Below are 17,793 nucleotides of genomic sequence, written 5' to 3' on the forward strand. Positions count from 1 at the left end.
ATGTGAACCCAGAATGGTGATCCTATTACCATTTGGACTTAGATACAAAAAGCATCTATATTTCTAATGTCCTCAAGGCTGAGTTTGAATGTAATCATATTCGGAATCAGAACTTAGTGAGCTTGATATGCAAATTTGTGCAAATGACACAGAATTTAAAAAAACTTGAACACCCTGGCTTTTTTTTCTAAAAGGCAAAACAGGCTGGCTACTAGCAGCTTTCCCTAGTTAGGGGACAAGGGCAAAAGGGCAGCCATTTGCTTCTCCCACAAGGCCTCTGCCTCACTCCTGAGGAGCCCAGATAACACCCCAGATGGGGAGATACAGGGAGGTGGGGGGATAGAGGGTGTAGGGAGGAGGAAACACACAAGCAAGAGGCATATGCAGCCGTCAGCCCCCGAGATCCCAGCTGGAGGAAGAGTGCCCTGGCACTGAGGTCTAATGGTTGTCCAGCTGCTGCCCCAGGATGTGAGGGCAGGTGGTGATGGAAGGAGAAAGGCGGGGAGCGGAGGGAAGTCCCCCTACAATCTGGCCAGCGGGGAAGAAGGGCTCCTCCTGGCGACCTCCTCCCTATACTGCAATCAGACTGGCTAAGCAGGAGACCACCTGTGCCCCCCTCTCTGCCCTGTGCCTCTGCCCCCCCCACCCCCGAGGCCTACCGGTCAGAGAAGTGACAGCTGGGACCCCTTCCTCCTGCGGAATATAAATGACTTCCCCCTTCCTCCCAGGGCTGGGAATAGACATCAGCTGGCACTGCCCACGCAAACTGCCGGCTGTCAGCCAGCCTGCCCGCTCACCAGCCCCCGCACCACCTGGGAGGAGGCAACACCTCAGGCAGGCTCGGGCTTTATGGTGTTGCCTGCTTGGCTCCCAGAGCAAGCTGGTGAACCCCACCCAGCCTTCCTACCCTGCTATAGACAGAGTAAGACTCCCAGCACTGACTGTGGTGGGCAAGGGGAGATGGGCTCCCTGATCAAAGCGACCCTCAGTGAGAATCTCCTCCATGCAGCCCCAGCAACCATCTCTCCCAAGTTCAGAACACACTGAGGAGTTGGAGAGGGGAGAGAGGGCAATGAAAAAGACAGGAACCATCACCCTCTGCATAGCAGGGGTCCCCCTTGAGATGCTCAGGGTCTGGAGAGCTCCTAGGAGATGACACCTGACCCAGGAGGATCGTAGCGAGGTCCGCTCAGAGAACCCCTCTGTCCCTGCAGTGCTCACTCCTGTACTGTTGAATCATACCAACCTCCCTGCTTCTGAGCCACCCAGAGAGGAGGTCTTGAATCTTCTAAAGACCTGAGAGATCCAAAATATTGCTATCTAGGAACATCTACCCCTCCTGCTCCTGGGACCTAGAGCTCCAGGCCCTACACCCCAGGCCTCCCAGAGTTCCCACTGAGCTCTCTCTACCAGCATTAACACCAATTTCCTGGCTCAGCCATTTTCAGTATTTGCCATGGTCTACGGAGGTCCCAGCTCCCCGACTGAGCCAGACGACAGTTAACCAATCTAGCAGCCAGCCCTTATCACCGAGGGCAGTCTGGGGAACTACTGATACTTTCAGTTTGGAACAAGGAGGGGTCTCTGCAGGGAAGAGAGCCCAGCCCTCATTTGCCAGCTGGCACCAAATTCAGCCCCGTCCTGGGCCAAAGAGCTGGCAAGAGATGACACTTAAGGAAAGCTTAGCTGACGAGGGGAGAAGGGGATCCAGAGACACTTCGTTTTCTCTTAGATCAGAAGAGCCCTGCCCCATTTCCTTGACTCTTATTTTGTTCTAACAGCTTCGGAAGAGCTCCACGAAGCTACGTGCTAAGGCAAGGACCTGAGCCCTAAGAAGGACAAAACATGAGATGTTCAGGACTACTTTGCCACTGAGAGTGGATGTCTCGCAGCCCTCAAGCCCAGATCCTGAAGTGAGCTGAAGGAAGTCCTTAGCTGGGCTAAGAAGCCGAGCCAAGGCTTAGTTAAGCCAATGCCCTTTTGCTCCTCCAAAAGTTTTAAAGTGACTTTAGTGCCTTTACTGTCTTGATGTTCTGGAGACCCTCACCTGGGCCCCTTCTCTCCACAGTGCCTGACCCCTTGTCCCCTGGTGCAGGGGCCAAATCGGCACAGATTCCTGAAAGGCCACGAGAGCAGACCTGTCCCTCCAGAGGGGTAAGGAGACAATGAATGTGAGAGTTACACTCTGAGTCTGCTGAGTGGGCCAACCCACGGTTCAGACCTGGGAGGGTGTTCTGTGACATCAACTTGACAGACACTAAATGTTAAGAGAAATTGTTTAGAAACAATCACTCATTACACAGATGAGGACACTGAGGTCCTGAGACATGTGACTCGCATAAGGTCCCACAATAGCGTGTACAAGGACCACACCCCATAAACAAGACCCACTGGCTCTCTCCACTACACTGCTTTCTCAAAGTGACCCAAAGAGCCATAGCTGTCATTCATAAGTTACAGGAATCCAACTTTTCACCAGGCATGCAAGCAAGAAATGACTGCCAGTACCATCAGCACCACCACCCAACACTTCTGTCTCCCATCAAGAGTGGAGGCTTCAGGATCAAGCTCCCCATCACCTTTCACTTGCGCCCCGTACATTTCCCCATTTGGGCCCACTGAGTCATCTGTCAGCAACAGCAGTTTGGGTTTCTGCAGCCCCTAGCCCAGCTAAGAAATACAAAAACCCTACCACTTCTGAAGTGGATCCCTGAAGGTCACCAAAGGAACCACTGAAGTCCAAGTCAAGTGTCCCATTTTGATTCACAGTTTGGAGGAATTCACATTTCCATTTTCTTCCTTGGCAAGTAGGAGCTGGAGATCTGGTGCATGATTACCAGGGCTGGATAGAGGGGCAGCACCAGACACAGGTACCAGGCTGCACCTTTGATCTGGGCCTGGAACCACACAGAGTGCATACCCAGGAGCACTGTTACCGTAGCCATTAGGTAGATCACCAGTCCACATGTCAGATGGTAGAGCTTGAGGCGAGCCACCCTTGAGACCCTGGCTGCCCGGGGACAGAGGAGGCAGAGCCCACACAGTGCCTGGATGCTAGTGGCCAGCAATGTCAGAGCCCCTACCCAGCTGTGCCAGGACACCAGGTGGGGCAGCTCACTGCGGGTCCTGCTGGAGATGATAAAGCCCAGGCCCAGGGCTGCGCAGAGGATGGCTAGGGTCTGCCCCGCCCAATGGAGTCGGATCCGGGCCTTTCGGGAGCAGAAGAAGAACAGGGAGTGTTCAGGCGAGAAGAGTAGGATGGCCTCAGCCATGCAGAGGCAGAACTGTGAACACAGGAGAGGGCCAGTGAGCCTCAGACCCAGCTTGGAGGCCTAAGAAAAAAAGAGGTGCCCTCATACATCCAAACAAGGAGGACAGAGGGTGGGGGCTAAAGAACTCCCACCAGGACCACCTGCCACACAGGTCAGCATTTGTGGGCAGAACTGGGAATCCATGCTAGAGCGGAAGTCTCATCATTCAGGCTGACATCATGCCCCCACCTCCACCACAGACAATGACCCTCATTTCTTGACCAATGGGAACAGCAAATGTTAAACTTCCTCCTGAACTTTGGAGTGGGGAGCAACTGGATTGCACCCCTCCCACTTCCTCCTTTCAGGCCCTAATGGAGAAAAAAATGGTATCTTCCATGTCCTCCCACCCCCTTAAACCACCTGACTACCTGCAGCCCAGCCCTCCATGTTTCCTGATCTCACAGGTTGCAGGGAAAGATGGGGCCCTGGGCATTTCCCCCCACCTCTCTGAGCCTCAGAAAGGCTAAGCCTTCTGAAGGCTGGATGCTTCCTTAGGGGCATATCCAAACCAATCACCTGCAGAAAGAAGCCCAAACTCACCGCCAAGGCCATGAATACAGGGTGCCAGGAGAAAAGACCTAAGAATCAAAGAGAACAGACTGACGACTGGGCACCGTTGTTTCTACCCCTGTGGCTGGCTGGAGCCCAAAGAGTCTGGCTGGAGGGGAAAGGTCAGAGGAGTGTCTCCAACCCTAATGGGTAATCAGGAACTCCGGGCAAAGTGGAGCAGCCAAAGGGCCTTAGGGTGAGCAACCAAGAGGGCAAACATACCACTTTGGCCTGCGTTCCCCATTCAGCACCTCGCAGCTACCAGCCCAGTCCTAGAACAGACCTTGGCATCCCTCCTTTACTTGTATCATCCACGAGGGGCTTTGCTTATGATGAACTAGTGAGTTCCATTCACTTCAGTCGCCTCCTCTCCTCCCAGCACCCAAAGCCCCACCCTTCCAGGCCCCACCCCCAGGGCCACGCCCCACCGCGCCCTTACTACCCCTCCACAGTCCGCCCATCCACTGCTAGGGTCCCCACTCCACGCCTCTTAGCGCTCCCAAGCGCTGCCCCTCCAGCGTCTCGGCTCCGCCCCCTTCCCCGCCCCGCCTTGCACACTTACTCGTTCCTGGCCGGGACAGCACTGTCAGAAAGATGGTGAAGCCCAAAGCGACCAGGTGCGCCAAGATCCCACTGCCTCTCCGCAGCCACCGGGTCAGTCTCGGCTCCCTCTGTGGAGCGGGAACCAGACCTACCTCCAGGGACTGCATGGCGGTGCCCAGCCGCCCCACACTTCCAGCTGCCAGGGCACGTCTTCCGGGTTTGCGATCGCGGAGGCGGCCTCGGCTGCGGGAGAGGCTCCTCCCCGGGACGCCGCCGGCAATGCGGCGGTTCGTCCACAGCGCCCTCTGGGGGCTGGGGGAAAGCGCATCCGTCCTGGAGAGCCCCGAGGGCAGAAGGCGACTGGACAGCTCCGGGCCCACCGTGTGTCTTCTGCCCAACTCATGTGTATCTTTATGTCTACCCGGGCTGACGGGGCTTATGTCTCAAATAGCCTGTGGAAACTACATTTACGACAACTTATTTCACCCGAATCACAGATTTGGTATACTGAACCAAGAGTGTGAAACCAGTGTTTTGAACAGTTTTCCAGAAATACTGGATTTCCCTGGTTGCCCACTCTCTCCTGCCACCTCTTCTTCTGTCTTGTTAAGGGAATAAGATCCCTCCCTGCCTAAAAGCAAGGAGACTGAAAGGACAGGAGAAGGCTAAAGACTAGTGCCCTGTGCCTGGTGAATTCAGGTTTGAGGACCAAAGGAGGGACGTGCAACAGTCGTATCCCCTGTCTGCACAGTAGCTGTTGTCCCCAGTGAGACAAATGGAAAAACTAGGGCACTCCCAGCCCTTGCCGCCTCCACACCATCTGCTCAGCCCTGGGGAGCCAGGCGAACCTGAGGGGCTAGGGCCTCCCACACAGCTGCTGCCTCCCACACCAAGGGAAGTTCTGTAAGTGAGGATACCTTTTCCCTTACTGCCTCCAAAAAAGGGTGTGGTTCAGCTTAAGGAGGCCTACCTGGGAGAGGCCGTACCCCTTCCTGAAGGGTAAACCCACAGGCCATGGAGAAAGAGACCAAAACCAGGCTGTCCCACAGAAATCAGGGACATCCTGAGTGCAATTACCAACTCAAGCTCCAGTGGTTGAGAAAATAAGGCTACTAGTAAGAGACAGAAAGGGCTGAAGAAACTGAGGCAGAAATTCAGAGACAGGACGGAGGAGCAGGATTGCTGGAAGACCAGAAAAGGGCCACAGGTGGACATCCACAGACCTTCAAGGCCAAGATCCAAGAGTAGAGCCAGAGGTGTGGCTCCCCTCCCCCATCAAGTTTCCTTTCCCAGTGGGACTGTAGTCCCCTTGCTCGCTCCGAGCCACATACCTCCTCATCCTAAGACTCCCCCAGTGATACAACCCCCGGCCATTTCCACAGACTAAGAGGACAAAAATATACGAGTGTAAGAGATTTTTTTTTGCAGGCAAGTGACGGGAGCTGGAGTCTGACTGCCTATCATCTCAGCCTCCTGGGGAGCAGCTGGGGACAGTAAGGACACTCACTTTGTTACATTTCTTTCCTTCCTTTTCTACGTTTCTGTTTTTATATTTTCTTAGCAGCAACAGAACAGGGAGACAGTCTTGAGGTATTTTAAAGAGTTTTTTTTCTTAAAAAAAATAATATAAAGTTATAAAAAGCGGCAGCAGCCTGGGGCCCGGATCTGGAGGGGAGGAGGTGCTGGCGGCTCCATCGCAGTGGGCAGGCACTTTCTTGTTAATGGGCTTTTGACTGTAGGAAGACAAGAGGCAAGAGACAGGGTCGGGCTGGGGGTCTAACTGTCCTCCTATCCAGCAAACTATGTGGGCCAGAAAAGCTAAGGCTTGATTTCCTCCTGCTGGTCTTGTGAGTAAAGCTGGGCAAGGGGGAGGATGAACGCCAGCCCAGCAGAGGCAGCCTGGAGATCACCCATGCACACGTGTGACAAAAACACACTCAGGCCCCATGCAGCTGTCAAACTTACTACTCTCATATGGGCACCAAAGGTGTTGGTATGCATCTGGCCAGTGCCTAAACCAGGAGGGCATCTCCCCTTCCCACCTCCAATGCGTTCCTCCTGGCTAAGGTCATATGGATAGCTCATAGCATGCTACTCCAGGGCTCCCATCAGAAGAGGCAAATAAACCTGGCTGCTGGCTTTACCAGAAACCCTGGAGAGCTTGCCTGCCACCTCAAAACCTGGCAATGGGTATATGTATAAGATGGGCAGACATGCATACGGGGACCTTGGGTTATGTCCCTGCCCTTTCACGCCCTGGTGCCCAGAGGCAAAACCAATGAACAAGACCAGCCCACCCAGCCTGTGCGCAGCGTGTTAGGCCACAGCTCAGGGACCCAAGCTCAACCCCACTGCCCAGACCTTTCTTATCAGAGCTCATGGAGTCCAGCTTTCTCTCCTTCAGGGAACAGAGGTAGCTCCAAGTCCTGGAGTGAGGGCCACAGCCAATTCAGAAAGTGGCCCTTTGATTAAAGCAAGCAGGGGAAGGGGGAGAGGCAGAGGCAACATCTCCTTAGCCCAAAGGAGAGGGCTGGGGATAGGGGAAGGCCCACGTAGCAAAAGCCGGGGTCACCTCTCCCTAGAGCAGATGGCCCAGGAATGCTCTCTCAACTTCCCCAGCCTTCCCTTCCCTGCACAGACGTTTACTTAAGCACCTCTTTTTGTCAGGTGCCTGTGCACTCCAACCTCATCCATCCTGACCCTTCCCCGCCCCTGCTCTTCAGGGAGCTGGGCTGGTACCTTCAGTGTAGAACACTTCTCCTCAAAGGCCAGGGCTGGACCCGGCTTCTTGCGGCGCACAGAGCAGGCCGCGTCGGCAGGGGCACCAGCCTGGCAGTGCTTGGCCTTCACTGGCCGGCAGTAAGTGGCCAGGTTTTTCCGCTTCTTGGCTACCTCCTCCTCAGAGAGGCAGTTGGTCGGCAGGGCCTTGGCCGGGTGTCCAGCCGCTCCCTGGTTGTCCAGCTGAGAAGCCTTGACTGGCGTGGGGGGCTGATGAGGGGAACCCCGGCAGTCCAGGGGCCCTGCCCGCTTCACTCTTGGCTCCACCGTCCCATTAAGCCCCATGCCCAGGCCTGTTTTAGTCTTGGCCGAGAGGCCCCGGCAGCCAGAGGGTTTGCCTTTTCCAGTGGGCTCCAGGACGCAGGTCCGTTTGAAAGTGGTGGGCCCAGGGGATAACTTTCGCTTTCGAGAAGGAGCCTCCACCTCGAGCCCGTCCTTGCCTTTGGATGACTTGCTGGCCTTGGAAGGTGGGAGCTTGCTGAAGGACGGGGAAGGTGTGTTGGCAGGCAGTGGTGAGGTGATAGCCTGGCTCCCGCCCATGCACTCCGCCTGGCTGCAGGCGGCTGCCACGTTGGGGGAGCCTGCAGGGTAGCCAGGGCCAAGGCTGTCCTTGGTGGGGGGCGTGGAGGCTGGGCAGGCAGGTCTGGGGGGTGGGCCTGGAAGGCGGGGGCAGCTGCCCGTAGAGGATGGGCTCAGGGGAGCAGATGGCGGGGAGCTGACAAGGTGGGATGGAGGCTCAGCCGCCGGGGGGATCTTCCTGCAGCAAGAAGAGAGCCCCACTGTGATGCCAAGCAAGCAAGAGGGCCTCCCCACCAACATACAAGTCTTTCCACCCACGTAGAAATGGCCCACAGAGCCCTGGCAGTGCCGCCCTCTGCTGGGAAACGCTGGAACTCAGGGATAGGAAGAAGGCACAGGGAAAGGCAGGAATGAACTAACATACAGACCCTTTAAAAACCTCACTTTAAATCTCAGGCTGGACATCCCCTATCCCTACTTACCCAAAAGGTACTGGAAGTGATTGGTGAGAGTTAAGATTCACTCCCAGGCGACCCATTCAGGCCCTGCCTTAGCCCAGCTCCAGGCTGCCAAGTTTCCCCACCTCCTGTTCACCCTACCTGGGGTCTTCCTGGCAAACAGACAAGCCACATCTATAGGTATGTGTGACGAATTAGGGGTTCTGAATCCCGTGTATGCCTGGGGCCTGGGAAGGGAGGTTCTGGGGCCGAGAGACTCACTTCCACATGTGTGAGCTGAGGTGCCGTTCCAGCATAGAGCTCAGTGCCGAGCAGAACCGGTCCAGCCGGCGGCTAAACACGTAGCATCCTGGACTCACCAGCCGGCTCCCAAAGGTGCAGAACTGGAGGCAGAAGGAAGGCACATGGTTAAAGGGGCCTGAAATACAGGGAGGGCACCTTCACGTAGGATCTGACCTCCTCCCCACATTGTGGGCCAGGAGGACTGGCTCCCCACCCGCAGGTCCCTGCCCCAGGTCCTTACCGCCTGTGGCCGAGGGGGCCGGGTTGCATAATGGCAGTCAGTGGGGAGGTGGAGGTCATCAGATGTCCCCTCCTCCTCACTCTCCTCGCTGGAGGCCTGGGCACCACCCCGGGGCAGGGGGAAGGGGAACAGGCCTGGGTCCCCATCACCACCACAAGGGCCTTCATCATCGAACTCACTCTCAGAGGAGGCCCGGGACCTGGAAGGGCCAGAGGGGACGTGAGGGGGATGTGATGAGCGTGGCTCACGGTAGGTGTGTCCCTGAACCTGCCAAGCTCCAAAAGCCAGGGCAGACACCCTGCTGGGCGATCAGACAAAGAGGAAGGAGGACAGGAAGGGAGGGAACAACAGAGCTCACAGAGTAAGAGCCAGAAAGATCAGGGGCCACAGCTCCCAAGGGGTTTTCTCCCCAGCCCCTTCACTTCCCTGGCCCTGCCTCCTCAGGGGGAAAATCTGCTTCACATTCGCCTCCTCCAGAAAATCTGAGTATAACCGCACCCAGCTCTGGTCAGCCCAGTCAATTTTCTCAAGCCCCTTCTTGCATCACATATTCCTGTGAGCCTATCTGTGAGCTGAGCCTATGTTTCGTGTCTGCCCCCATGTTACAGGCAGAGATGCGTGTGTGTCTCCTTCCACAAGGCAGGCTCTCCCTGGGTTCCAGCGCAGCCTCTGCACACGAAGGGGCCAGTGAATTAATACACAGTAGGACTGCCTCACCCAGGAGCCTGACCCTTTTGGCCTGTTGGAAGCAGCTGGGAAAATGGTTTTTCCTCGGTGTTGGAACACTACAGAGAGCCTGGGGTACTGCGGTATGCCGGGTTAGGAACAGAGAGTCACCCACCTCCACACCACCGCCAGGGGCCCCTCCCCACACACTCAGGGTGGAGTGAGCAGCATCTTCCAGGGCACTCCCTAGGCCTGTCTCCAGGGGTTCCTGATGGCCTGGGGCCAAGTGTCCCCAGGTAAGATGGGCGCTGGATCCTGGACGTACCTGGGCAGTGCACAGTATGGGTAGGTCTGCTTGGCACGAGCAGAGAAGGTGCTGCTGGGAGCAGCCACTGCTGCCACAACCTGGACTGAGGAGGGGGGCTCCTGGGAGGGGCGCTCAAGAGCTGCCTCCTTGCGCCCTGGGCTCTTCTCCTTGGGAGACTCCCCTTTGCGGGAGTTGGCCTTCAGCTCTGCCACCAGCACGTCAAAGTCCTTGGCTCGGCCCTGGACTTCCCTGCGCTGGTGCACGGAGTGGATCTAGAACACAGCAGGGGGGAGGGTGGGGAGGGGCTGAGCAGAGGTAAGGGGCAGTGGTGTGCTCTGGCCTGGGCAAGTGAAGAGACTGGGCGTGTGAGTGTGGGTGTGTCTGTGTGTCCTTGTTTCACTTCCTGACAGGGCCAGAACCCTCCTCTGGAGAGGGGGATCTGGAAGCCACCCCCTGCCCGCTGTCCCCACCTTGGGCCCAGTATGGAGAACCTCCCCTCCCCTTGCCTGGTCTGGGCTTAACCCCCATCCCTTCAGCTGGATCTTGGATGAGATCTCACTTGCTCTCCCTGCCCAGGGCCCGTGTCTGTGCTGTCCTCCCTCACTGTGCAGAGGGACTGGGGGTTACCTTGCAGGTCAGCAGGCGGGTACAGATCTTTTTGGTCTCTGGATTTATTACCCCACACTGCCTGTTGAGGTCGCACTCCTTCCCTGTGGGGAAAGCGGTTCCCATGAACCCCAAGGCCATTTCTGGGAGGGTCTGGCGTCTTCAGGCCAAAGGCCTGGGAAGAGCTGGGCCTAAGGCAGGAGAGCCTCTGGGCCTCAAGCCTGGGGCTGCAGCCTTTCAGAGATACTCCTCTGGGAAACAGCAGCTCTCTGCTGGGTGTAAGAACCATCCCGTCCCCATACCAGCCCCGGCACTCCTTTGGGGGGCCCCAAGTCTCAAACAGGGCAACATGTACCAGGAAACAAAAGCAGCTACAGGCATCTGGGATGCCAGGGAAACCAGCTATGGGAGGCTTCTGGTGCCCTGGATCTAGACGAGAAAAGAGATAAAGTTCAACAGCCCAAGGTGAGGAAAAATACCTTCACCTTCTTGGGCACAGGCTCCCATGGCCTTAATCAGGAGACCTGGGCTGAAGAGAATCTTCCAAGAGAGCAAGCAGGTCAAGTGAGTGTCCACGTCAAGGGATGACCAGGGGCTCCTGTACCCTGGCACGCTGTGATGGCCAAGCCCACCCTTTCCTGACCCCCTCTCCATCAGGCCCAAGGACAAAGCAGTCCAAAGGAGTCCCCACTCTACCTTCCTGACCCCAAGACCACGACTACTCACGAGCCATCTTCCGGTGGGTTTTAGGGGGCAGCCTGGCCCCACCAGGCTCCTTTTCAGACGGGCTGCCTTCAGCCCGGTGACTGGAGCCCTCGCTGGGGGTTATCTCGATGCTCCCTCTGCCAGGAAGTTCTTTAGAAGGGGATGCCACGGGGTTTTTTCCAGGGGAGTCCTTGGTGAGGCCAGCCGGCTGGCTGAGGAAAGCAGAGGGCGGAGCCACCCTGATTCCGTGTCCATCAGGCTTCGGGAGACTGGACATCTTTTCCAGATTCACCACAGGCACGAAAAGGCTATACATGGAGAGAGGGTGCAGGCTGGGAGGTAGGGAGGCTGGGCCTGGGCCCCAGACTCTAGCCCAGAGCCATCTCCTTTCCCAGCCCTGGAACTTGGGTGGGCTCCTGCAGGGGTGCAGAACATGGGAAAAGGGGACCCCATATTCCCTGCAGCAAGTAGAAGGGAGCTGCAGAGAGAGATGGCCGCCTCCCGCAGTGCGCAGTGCCCATCGCCCCACAGCTGCCTCCATCTGTGCCAACCCCTCCCTGGGCTAGGGTCAGGGCTTGTCTCAGGGAGTCTCCAGCCTTTCCTTACCAGAGGTTGTCCTTCTGGGTCTTCTCCGGAGGCTGGTGGCCACGGCTCCGGGACCCCTGGCCCTTCTCCCTGGAGGAGGTTTTGGTGGAACCTGGGGCCCTACAAGCTGGGCCCTGACCGTTCACTACATGGCATTTCTGAGAGCTGGCAGGGGCTGGAGGTGGGGGTGGGGCCCGGGCGTAAAGCTTGCTGAGCGGCCCATGTCTTCTTTCTGTCACCAGGAGGTGGAGAAAGCAATCGAGGTGAGTGGCATCAACTGTCTCCTTCCCCAACCTCCTAACCCTGCTCACAGACTCATGATAGAGAACCTGGAGTTTCCAAAGCTTAGATTTTAAATTTGCCTCCTTCCCATTTGAATTTGAGCCTTCAAGACTCAAAATTCTAGGAATCAGCTTCCTGAACCTCTTAGCTCTTCCCAGACGCTAGAACTTTACTCCACCAGATGCTAAAAGGTTGCTTAAACGATAACCCCAACCAACCACAATCTGTGAAGCTCCCCGCCTCCACCTTCTTATTCCCAAAGCCTCCCTCCATTACCCACATGACCTCCCAATTGGCCCTGTCCTCAGAGTTCCATGTTCCACCTTCCCCTGTCCCCTCTATCTCCTCCCGAGGGCTCCCCTCACCGCAGTGCTTCTGGAAAGCTTGAGGCTTCACCACTTGGCTGCAATGGTTACATACAACCAAATAGAAGTCGTCATGGGCAGGGCAGTGCCCGAAGATGGACATGTCTGCAATGACAGAAGCCCTTATCACTGGAGCTGAGGACACCAGATTTTCCCTGTAAGATCAGAGAACACTCCCACCCACCACTCAGATGACACTTCCCCTCCCAGCTGATATGACAAGCTTTATATTGGATGCTTCCAGCTTCCAGAGTTCAATCTAACCAGTCCCTAAGAATGTGGGCTTTCAGGTGAGCGGGCACCAAACACCAATGATTAGGATCTCCCTCAATAAGTCACAGGAGCCAGGGGAATAGGCTGACTCAGACCTATCAAAGTGAGAATCCCCAGACCTGCTGCTTCAGGCAGCCACCTCCTGGGTTGTGGTGGAAGAAGGGAAGGTGGTCCTGTCTGCCCTGGGCCCCAGCCCCAGCATGTGTCAACTCGCACCTTCTTTAATGAGGGTCATGGCATCCAACTTCTTCAGGTTTTTGTTACTCTCCTCCAACTCAGCCCCTGGAGGAGAAACACAGCTCAGAAGGACCACCCCCATCCCAGAAGCCCCATCTCCCATCCGACCAGGTCCTGGGGCCAAGCAGGAGGAAGCTCTCACTACTTGACAAGCACCTGGTGCTCAGGACCACTTGGAGAACCTTTCAGTGGATCTTTCTCAAGTGCCCATTCTTCCTTCACCTGCTACCTCTGGAATGAGCTGGCCCCATGAGGAGGGATCCAGCCACCTTTCTTATGGATCCTTCATTCCAAGGTACAGTTCAGGATTTCACTGCTGACTGGTTGGGTGACTATGGGTAATTATCTCTTTTCTGGGCCTGCTTCCCCATTTAAACGGGAAACAGTCCTTAACATATTTTACTACAGATCCCTGAGTCCCTTCTTGAGATTTCTCAGACAGGTCCTTTCTGCTTTTCTGTGGCATCCCAAACAGATAATCTCTTAGGTCCCCATCCCCAATTTTGTTCCACCTGGTTGCCATGGCATTGTCAAAGTTACATCCAGCTTCTCAGGTCCTGCACTGATAGGATGGCCACAGAGGAGAGAAACTGCTGTCTTTGGGCCCTTCAGCATCTTCAAAGTCCCCTTGACCAGCTATGCAAGCCCTTTTCCTCTTAAGAGGGGGTTTGGGCAAGGGTTGCGCTTGTACCTCAGTTTCTGGGTTGATGACAAAAACGTTTTAGCTGTGCAAAGTAGCTCTTTCCCCATCCCCCTATCTTACTCCTCTCCCCTCCCTCCTCTACGCCCCCTCCCTGTCCCTTGGAAAAAAAATCAATTCTGAGTCACCAAACCCGTCTGATTCCATTTCCGGTTCTCAATGCACCCAGACCCTGACAATGGCCCCATCCTTGCCCACCCAGCATGGGGCAGTTCTGGGGTGGCCTGAGGCTCCCACTTAGGTCTGCTTCTGACACCTACTAACAGACGTGCACCTTTCTAGAATGGGAAGAATACTGACAGTCTTATATAATCTCCAGATATGAGGGGTGGTGGGTTAGGCATGCAAGAAACAAGGGGCAGCTCCCACTCTTAAGTCCATTAAAATGCAGTGATGGACAGAACTGAGCTGGGAGTTGGACGTCTCAGAGGAGAACAAGTGTCATCAGAGACCGCTCCATGTGGTCTCCTCCTCCACCTCTTCTCACTTGCAAACTTCTTCAGGGGTGTGATGCCTGCTGTCACCCCAAAGGCCACGAGGCCAGATGCCCCCTGGGGCCCAGGAGACAAAGATCAGGAGAAGGGGCTGTCAGCCTGCTCACCAAAAGCACTCAGGGGCCTAGAGAAGGTGGGGGTCAGGGGAGAGAGCCCGGGAGGCAGGGCAAGAGGCCCGGGAAAGGACGGAGGGTTGGAGGCATGTATGGATGGACGGAGGAGGGAGGAAGGGAGGATGGATGGATGGATGGACCGACGAACTAATGCGGAGGAGGCGGGGGTCTAGTGGCACTGCAGCCGACAGGCAAACGCCGAAAAGGAGCAAAAGGTGTAGGGCAGAAGGCGAAGGAACAAGGGGGGTTGGGAGGGGGGCACAGAAGTGGGGTGCGTGGGAAACACGTGGAGAGGACTGTTGCGAATGGGGAAAGCTTGAGGCAGGTGCAGGAGGGGCGGAAGCTGGAGGACAGCAGGCGAGAAGAAACATAAAAGCAAGCAGATGTGGGGGCAGGTACTGGGCAACGGCAGAGGCAGAGGTGGGCAGGGTGGGCTGCTGGAGGAGAGCCGGCGCTAGGACCCGGAGGCGCGAAGGTGTCGGAGCGGGCGGGCACTAGGACCCGGCGGGTCCTTTGTTTGGGGGGCCGGGGAGCCGGACGGCGGCTCCCGTCGGCAGCTCCCCTCTGTTGGCGGGGGCCCGGAGGGGGGGAGGGGAGACAGTGATGGGGTCTTCAGACTCTAGGGGTGCTTCACTCACCGTCGGCCGCGGGCAGCTCGGCCCGCTCCACCCACGAGCTCCAGCTCTGTCCCGCGAAGTCATCGAGACTCGGCACCCGCCGCTCCAGAGCGGCCATTGCTGCCGCCGCGCGTTCACGCACCGCCATCACCGCCGCGGACGCGCGCCCGCCCCGGCGCCGCCGCTGCGCGGCCCCCTCCCCCCATCCCTGCCGCGGGCACGCCTCCCCTCTCCCTCCCACCTTTCCAGCTCACTCTTTGCGCAAGCGCAGCACTGGTTGCCTTCCCCTCACTCTCCCTGCCGCACAGCCTTCTGGGAAACGTAGGCTTAGAGGTGGTGAGGTTGCCTACTGAGCTTGACGAGAGCGCCACTCCAAAATGCACAATTGCGGGGGAAAAAGAGACCAAAGCCCCAGGACCTCTGCTCCTAACCGTTGTGAACCCATTCTTTGTGCTACCAGCCCACTCTCTTAAGTTCGCTGCACACAAACCCCAGTCCCAAACCTCTCTCTGCCCAAGATGCCCCTTTAAACCGTGCCTCCGCCAGCTGGCTGGCTCCCATTCCCGGGCTGGCGGCCACGAAGCGACTTCGCTTCCCCGTAGATCGAATGCGGTAGGTGCAGGGAGGTGGGCGCTGTGAATCAGAAGGGCAAAGGGAGGGGGTCTGTAGGATGTGCTGAAGGACACAGGGGTTGGAGTGGGGGGAGGGTCCTCAACTCTCGGGTTGTGCCTCCTGTGTGGCAAACCCACGCTGCCCTGACGCAGAGCAGAGGGTTGAAGTGGCGTTGTCTGGGTTTGGGAGGACCTAGCTGAGCTGACCGGGATCACCTGTCAGGATGACAGAAGGCTATCTCCGAGCCAGAGCCAGCCCCGGAACTGGGGTGGCCCTGAGGCTGCTGGTGTTTGCAGCATCTCTGCTGATCCATCTCTCTCGTCATGAGCACTGCGATCGATACCCTGTACCGCCTCTTCCCAAACCCTGGCTGGACCCTGACTCCATCCATCCCTTTGGCTTCTTTTTCTAACGAATATTTTCTCTGCTGGCAGGGCTGCTACCAGAGCCTGGGCACAAGGAGATTTCTCATCAGATCTGTCATTTTCCTTGCTAAGGCCTGGAAAATACCTTAATCATCCACCTCTTTCTCTTTTCTCAGCTGATAACATTCCTTCCCACCCTCACATAATCAAGAGACAAAAGCCTGCCCCCCACCCCATCACATCAGAAAAGAGATACTAATTCTCTTTTCCCTCCTCAACCCCTTACACCTCACCACATATATTCATTCTTTCATCTAAGGGGAAACCAAACTGGAGGCAACTAAGTCAAGGTCTGTGACTTCAAGACCTCAGACTGTCTCATTTTCACCCAGGGAAGGTTTAAGTACTTCAAGGATAATCTCTGAGGGTAGAGATCCTTAACCTGAGAACCATGGATGATTCCTAGGGGGAGTGGGAAACTGGTGACATTGAACGTAATATTGTGCCCAAGTGTATTTTTCTAGGGAATGTAAATGTAGCCTGTGACTGTTTGTCAGAAGGGGCATAGAGGTGCAAGTCTGTTCAGCAAGAACCTTTATAGTTAAAAGGGCAAAGCACGTGGCCCTCAACTCCTGACAGGAAGCCTGTCTAGGTCACAGATGGTAGGAGAGTAAGTGGAAACAGCACTGTGGAAGCCAGTATCTCTCGCCTTCTGAGTTTGCTCTAAATCTACTAATGAGTCTCAGTTACTTTGGACTAATTGGTGCCACCAGAAGAGGAGATGTTGCCAGCCCGGGGTCCGCCAGGAACAACTCCTCAGCCTGCAGACTCTGTCGCTGGGAGTGCAGAGTGGAGAGGAGCGGAATGATGTTTTGGTGGAAATGCTGATATTTGTCCAAGAACTTAAAGCAAGGGGAGGAGGAGGAAAAAGGTCCCCAGAAGGGCTACATTCTTGGCTCCTTCATGGCAAATGCTTGAAGCACTGTTTATTCAAATGTATAATAACAAGCACCAGAAAACAACATGCAACATTCTCCCCCCACCCCTGATCTTCAATCCCAGAAGAAGGATACCTATGACCATGATAGTGGACGGAACTCATGTTCAGGAAAGGTCCTAGGTGGGCACCCTGGCAGGGTCAGAGTTTACTAGGGCAAAGGGCAAGTGCCCTGCCTGTTGGCCTCCTGCGGCAACTGGAGAAACCAGCACCTTCTACCTCAGGACCCACTAGGCAAAGTGGTGATGCCAGCCCTAGTTGGAGGGGACATGAGTCCTATGAGGACAGCCGCGCACTCAGCATTTGACCCAGCCCAGCCCTCTGAAGGTAATGAGGTGAAGTAGCCTTTCCTCTTAGGGTGGCTATGGAGAGAGAAGCCATAGCCTAAATCAAGGCTCTTCAGGGTGAGAACAAGCCAGCCTCTTGAAGAGGAGAAAGAGCCTTCTCTGCTCTAGGGAGAGTTCCGGGCTAGGAGTCCTTGGCAGGAGTGCATACCCACCCACCCCCTTTCCCTAGCTGAAGGGCCAATTAGTAACTTAGGCCCCCAAATGAGAACACTTTATCCATCACATTTCAGATAAATTACAAATACATACACAGAATCCAAACAGAGTTCCAGTAGAAGCTGCTCACAGACCCTCACAGGGGCCAGCTTGAAGAAAACTGAAGGTCATCCCTTTGTTCTCTGTGTCTCTAGAGCTGTGGGCAAAACTGTCTCCCCTTGTCCTTGAGTAATCACGGGGACAGCTCAGGACAGAGAGGTTCAGACTTAGAAACACCCTTATCCCCATCTCCTATCTTCCCTCCTCAAATGCCTTCCCCCAAATCTAAAAAACAAAACACCTAATTTTTCACTGAAGGACTCTGGAGCATTTGAAGATGTAAACCTCACACTCCCCTGTCAAGTGGGGAAACTGACCCAAAGAAGAAATGATTGGCCCGAAGTCAAAGGTCCTGCCGCCTAGGTACCCCAGTAATGCACACATTACAATGGAGGGTGCTGAGGAAGGTGAGGAGGTTGGAGGGGTTGACTCAGTCCTGAGGAGAGACTGGCACAGGGCACATTTACCTTTGGGATGACATCTGGGCTAATTGGCACTGGATTGGAAAATGGCTGGATTCTGCCTTCTTCCTTCTTCCCTGGGCAGCCCTATGGCCAGGGCAGACTGAAATGTTTTGAGCTGG

At 55.9% G+C, this 17,793-nt stretch overlaps 2 protein-coding genes across 5 annotated transcripts; both read right to left on the reverse strand.

Moving 5' to 3' along the window:
* Positions 1 to 698: 698 nt before the first annotated feature.
* On the reverse strand, positions 699 to 4,614 carry LOC114899662 (cytochrome b561 domain-containing protein 1). Of its 3 annotated transcripts, none has more exons than XM_029230633.1 (3): positions 4,426 to 4,601; positions 3,855 to 3,892; positions 699 to 3,284 (listed from the first exon to the last, which is right to left on the reverse strand). In XM_029230633.1, exons 1-3 carry the CDS (start codon positions 4,571 to 4,573, stop codon positions 2,781 to 2,783), a joined length of 690 nt encoding a protein of 229 aa, XP_029086466.1. In that variant the 5' UTR covers positions 4,574 to 4,601; the 3' UTR covers positions 699 to 2,780. The 3 variants fall into 3 exon arrangements, with proteins under 3 accessions (XP_029086466.1, XP_029086468.1, XP_029086467.1); XM_029230635.1 differs by having other exon boundaries at positions 3,831 to 3,892; positions 4,426 to 4,596; XM_029230634.1 differs by lacking the exon at positions 3,855 to 3,892 and having other exon boundaries at positions 4,426 to 4,614.
* A 1,312-nt stretch (positions 4,615 to 5,926) lies between these two features.
* Positions 5,927 to 14,825, reverse strand: ATXN7L2 (ataxin 7 like 2). Of its 2 annotated transcripts, XM_029229354.1 has the most exons (11): positions 14,656 to 14,825; positions 12,690 to 12,755; positions 12,201 to 12,305; positions 11,575 to 11,785; positions 10,990 to 11,276; positions 10,285 to 10,367; positions 9,676 to 9,929; positions 8,685 to 8,883; positions 8,423 to 8,544; positions 7,146 to 7,941; positions 5,927 to 6,139 (listed from the first exon to the last, which is right to left on the reverse strand). In XM_029229354.1, the coding sequence occupies exons 1-11, from the start codon at positions 14,780 to 14,782 to the stop codon at positions 6,125 to 6,127; spliced, it is 2,265 nt and encodes a 754-aa protein (XP_029085187.1). In that variant the 5' UTR covers positions 14,783 to 14,825; the 3' UTR covers positions 5,927 to 6,124. The 2 variants fall into 2 exon arrangements, with proteins under 2 accessions (XP_029085187.1, XP_029085186.1); XM_029229353.1 differs by lacking the exon at positions 5,927 to 6,139 and having other exon boundaries at positions 7,053 to 7,941; positions 14,656 to 14,782.
* Positions 14,826 to 17,793: the final 2,968 nt, after the last annotated feature.

This window comes from Monodon monoceros, unplaced genomic scaffold (assembly GCF_005190385.1).
Source record: "Monodon monoceros isolate NGI ecotype Baffin Bay Population unplaced genomic scaffold, NGI_Narwhal_1 Super_Scaffold_18, whole genome shotgun sequence".
In the NCBI taxonomy this organism is placed as follows: Eukaryota; Metazoa; Chordata; class Mammalia; order Artiodactyla; family Monodontidae; genus Monodon; species Monodon monoceros.

Bases quoted from the DNA above. Each gene is read 5' to 3' on its own strand.
- LOC114899662 (XM_029230635.1), bottom strand. From the start codon at position 4,573: ATGCAGTCCCTGGAGGTAGGTCTGGTTCCCGCTCCACAGAGGGAGCCG. The intron at 3,893-4,425 runs GTAAGTGTGCAA...TTTGATTCTTAG, and splicing joins GCTGTCCCGGCCAGGAACGA to GTCTTTTCTCCTGGCACCCT. The intron at 3,285-3,830 runs GTGATTGGTTTG...CTGTGTTCACAG, and splicing joins GTTTGGGCTTCTTTCTGCAG to TTCTGCCTCTGCATGGCTGA.
- ATXN7L2 (XM_029229353.1), bottom strand. From the start codon at position 14,782: ATGGCGGTGCGTGAACGCGCGGCGGCAGCAATGGCCGCTCTGGAGCGG. The intron at 11,277-11,574 runs GTAAGGAAAGGC...CTCCATGTATAG, and splicing joins ACCCAGAAGGACAACCTCTG to CCTTTTCGTGCCTGTGGTGA. The intron at 8,884-9,675 runs GTACGTCCAGGA...TGGCCCTTCCAG, and splicing joins CCATACTGTGCACTGCCCAG to GTCCCGGGCCTCCTCTGAGA.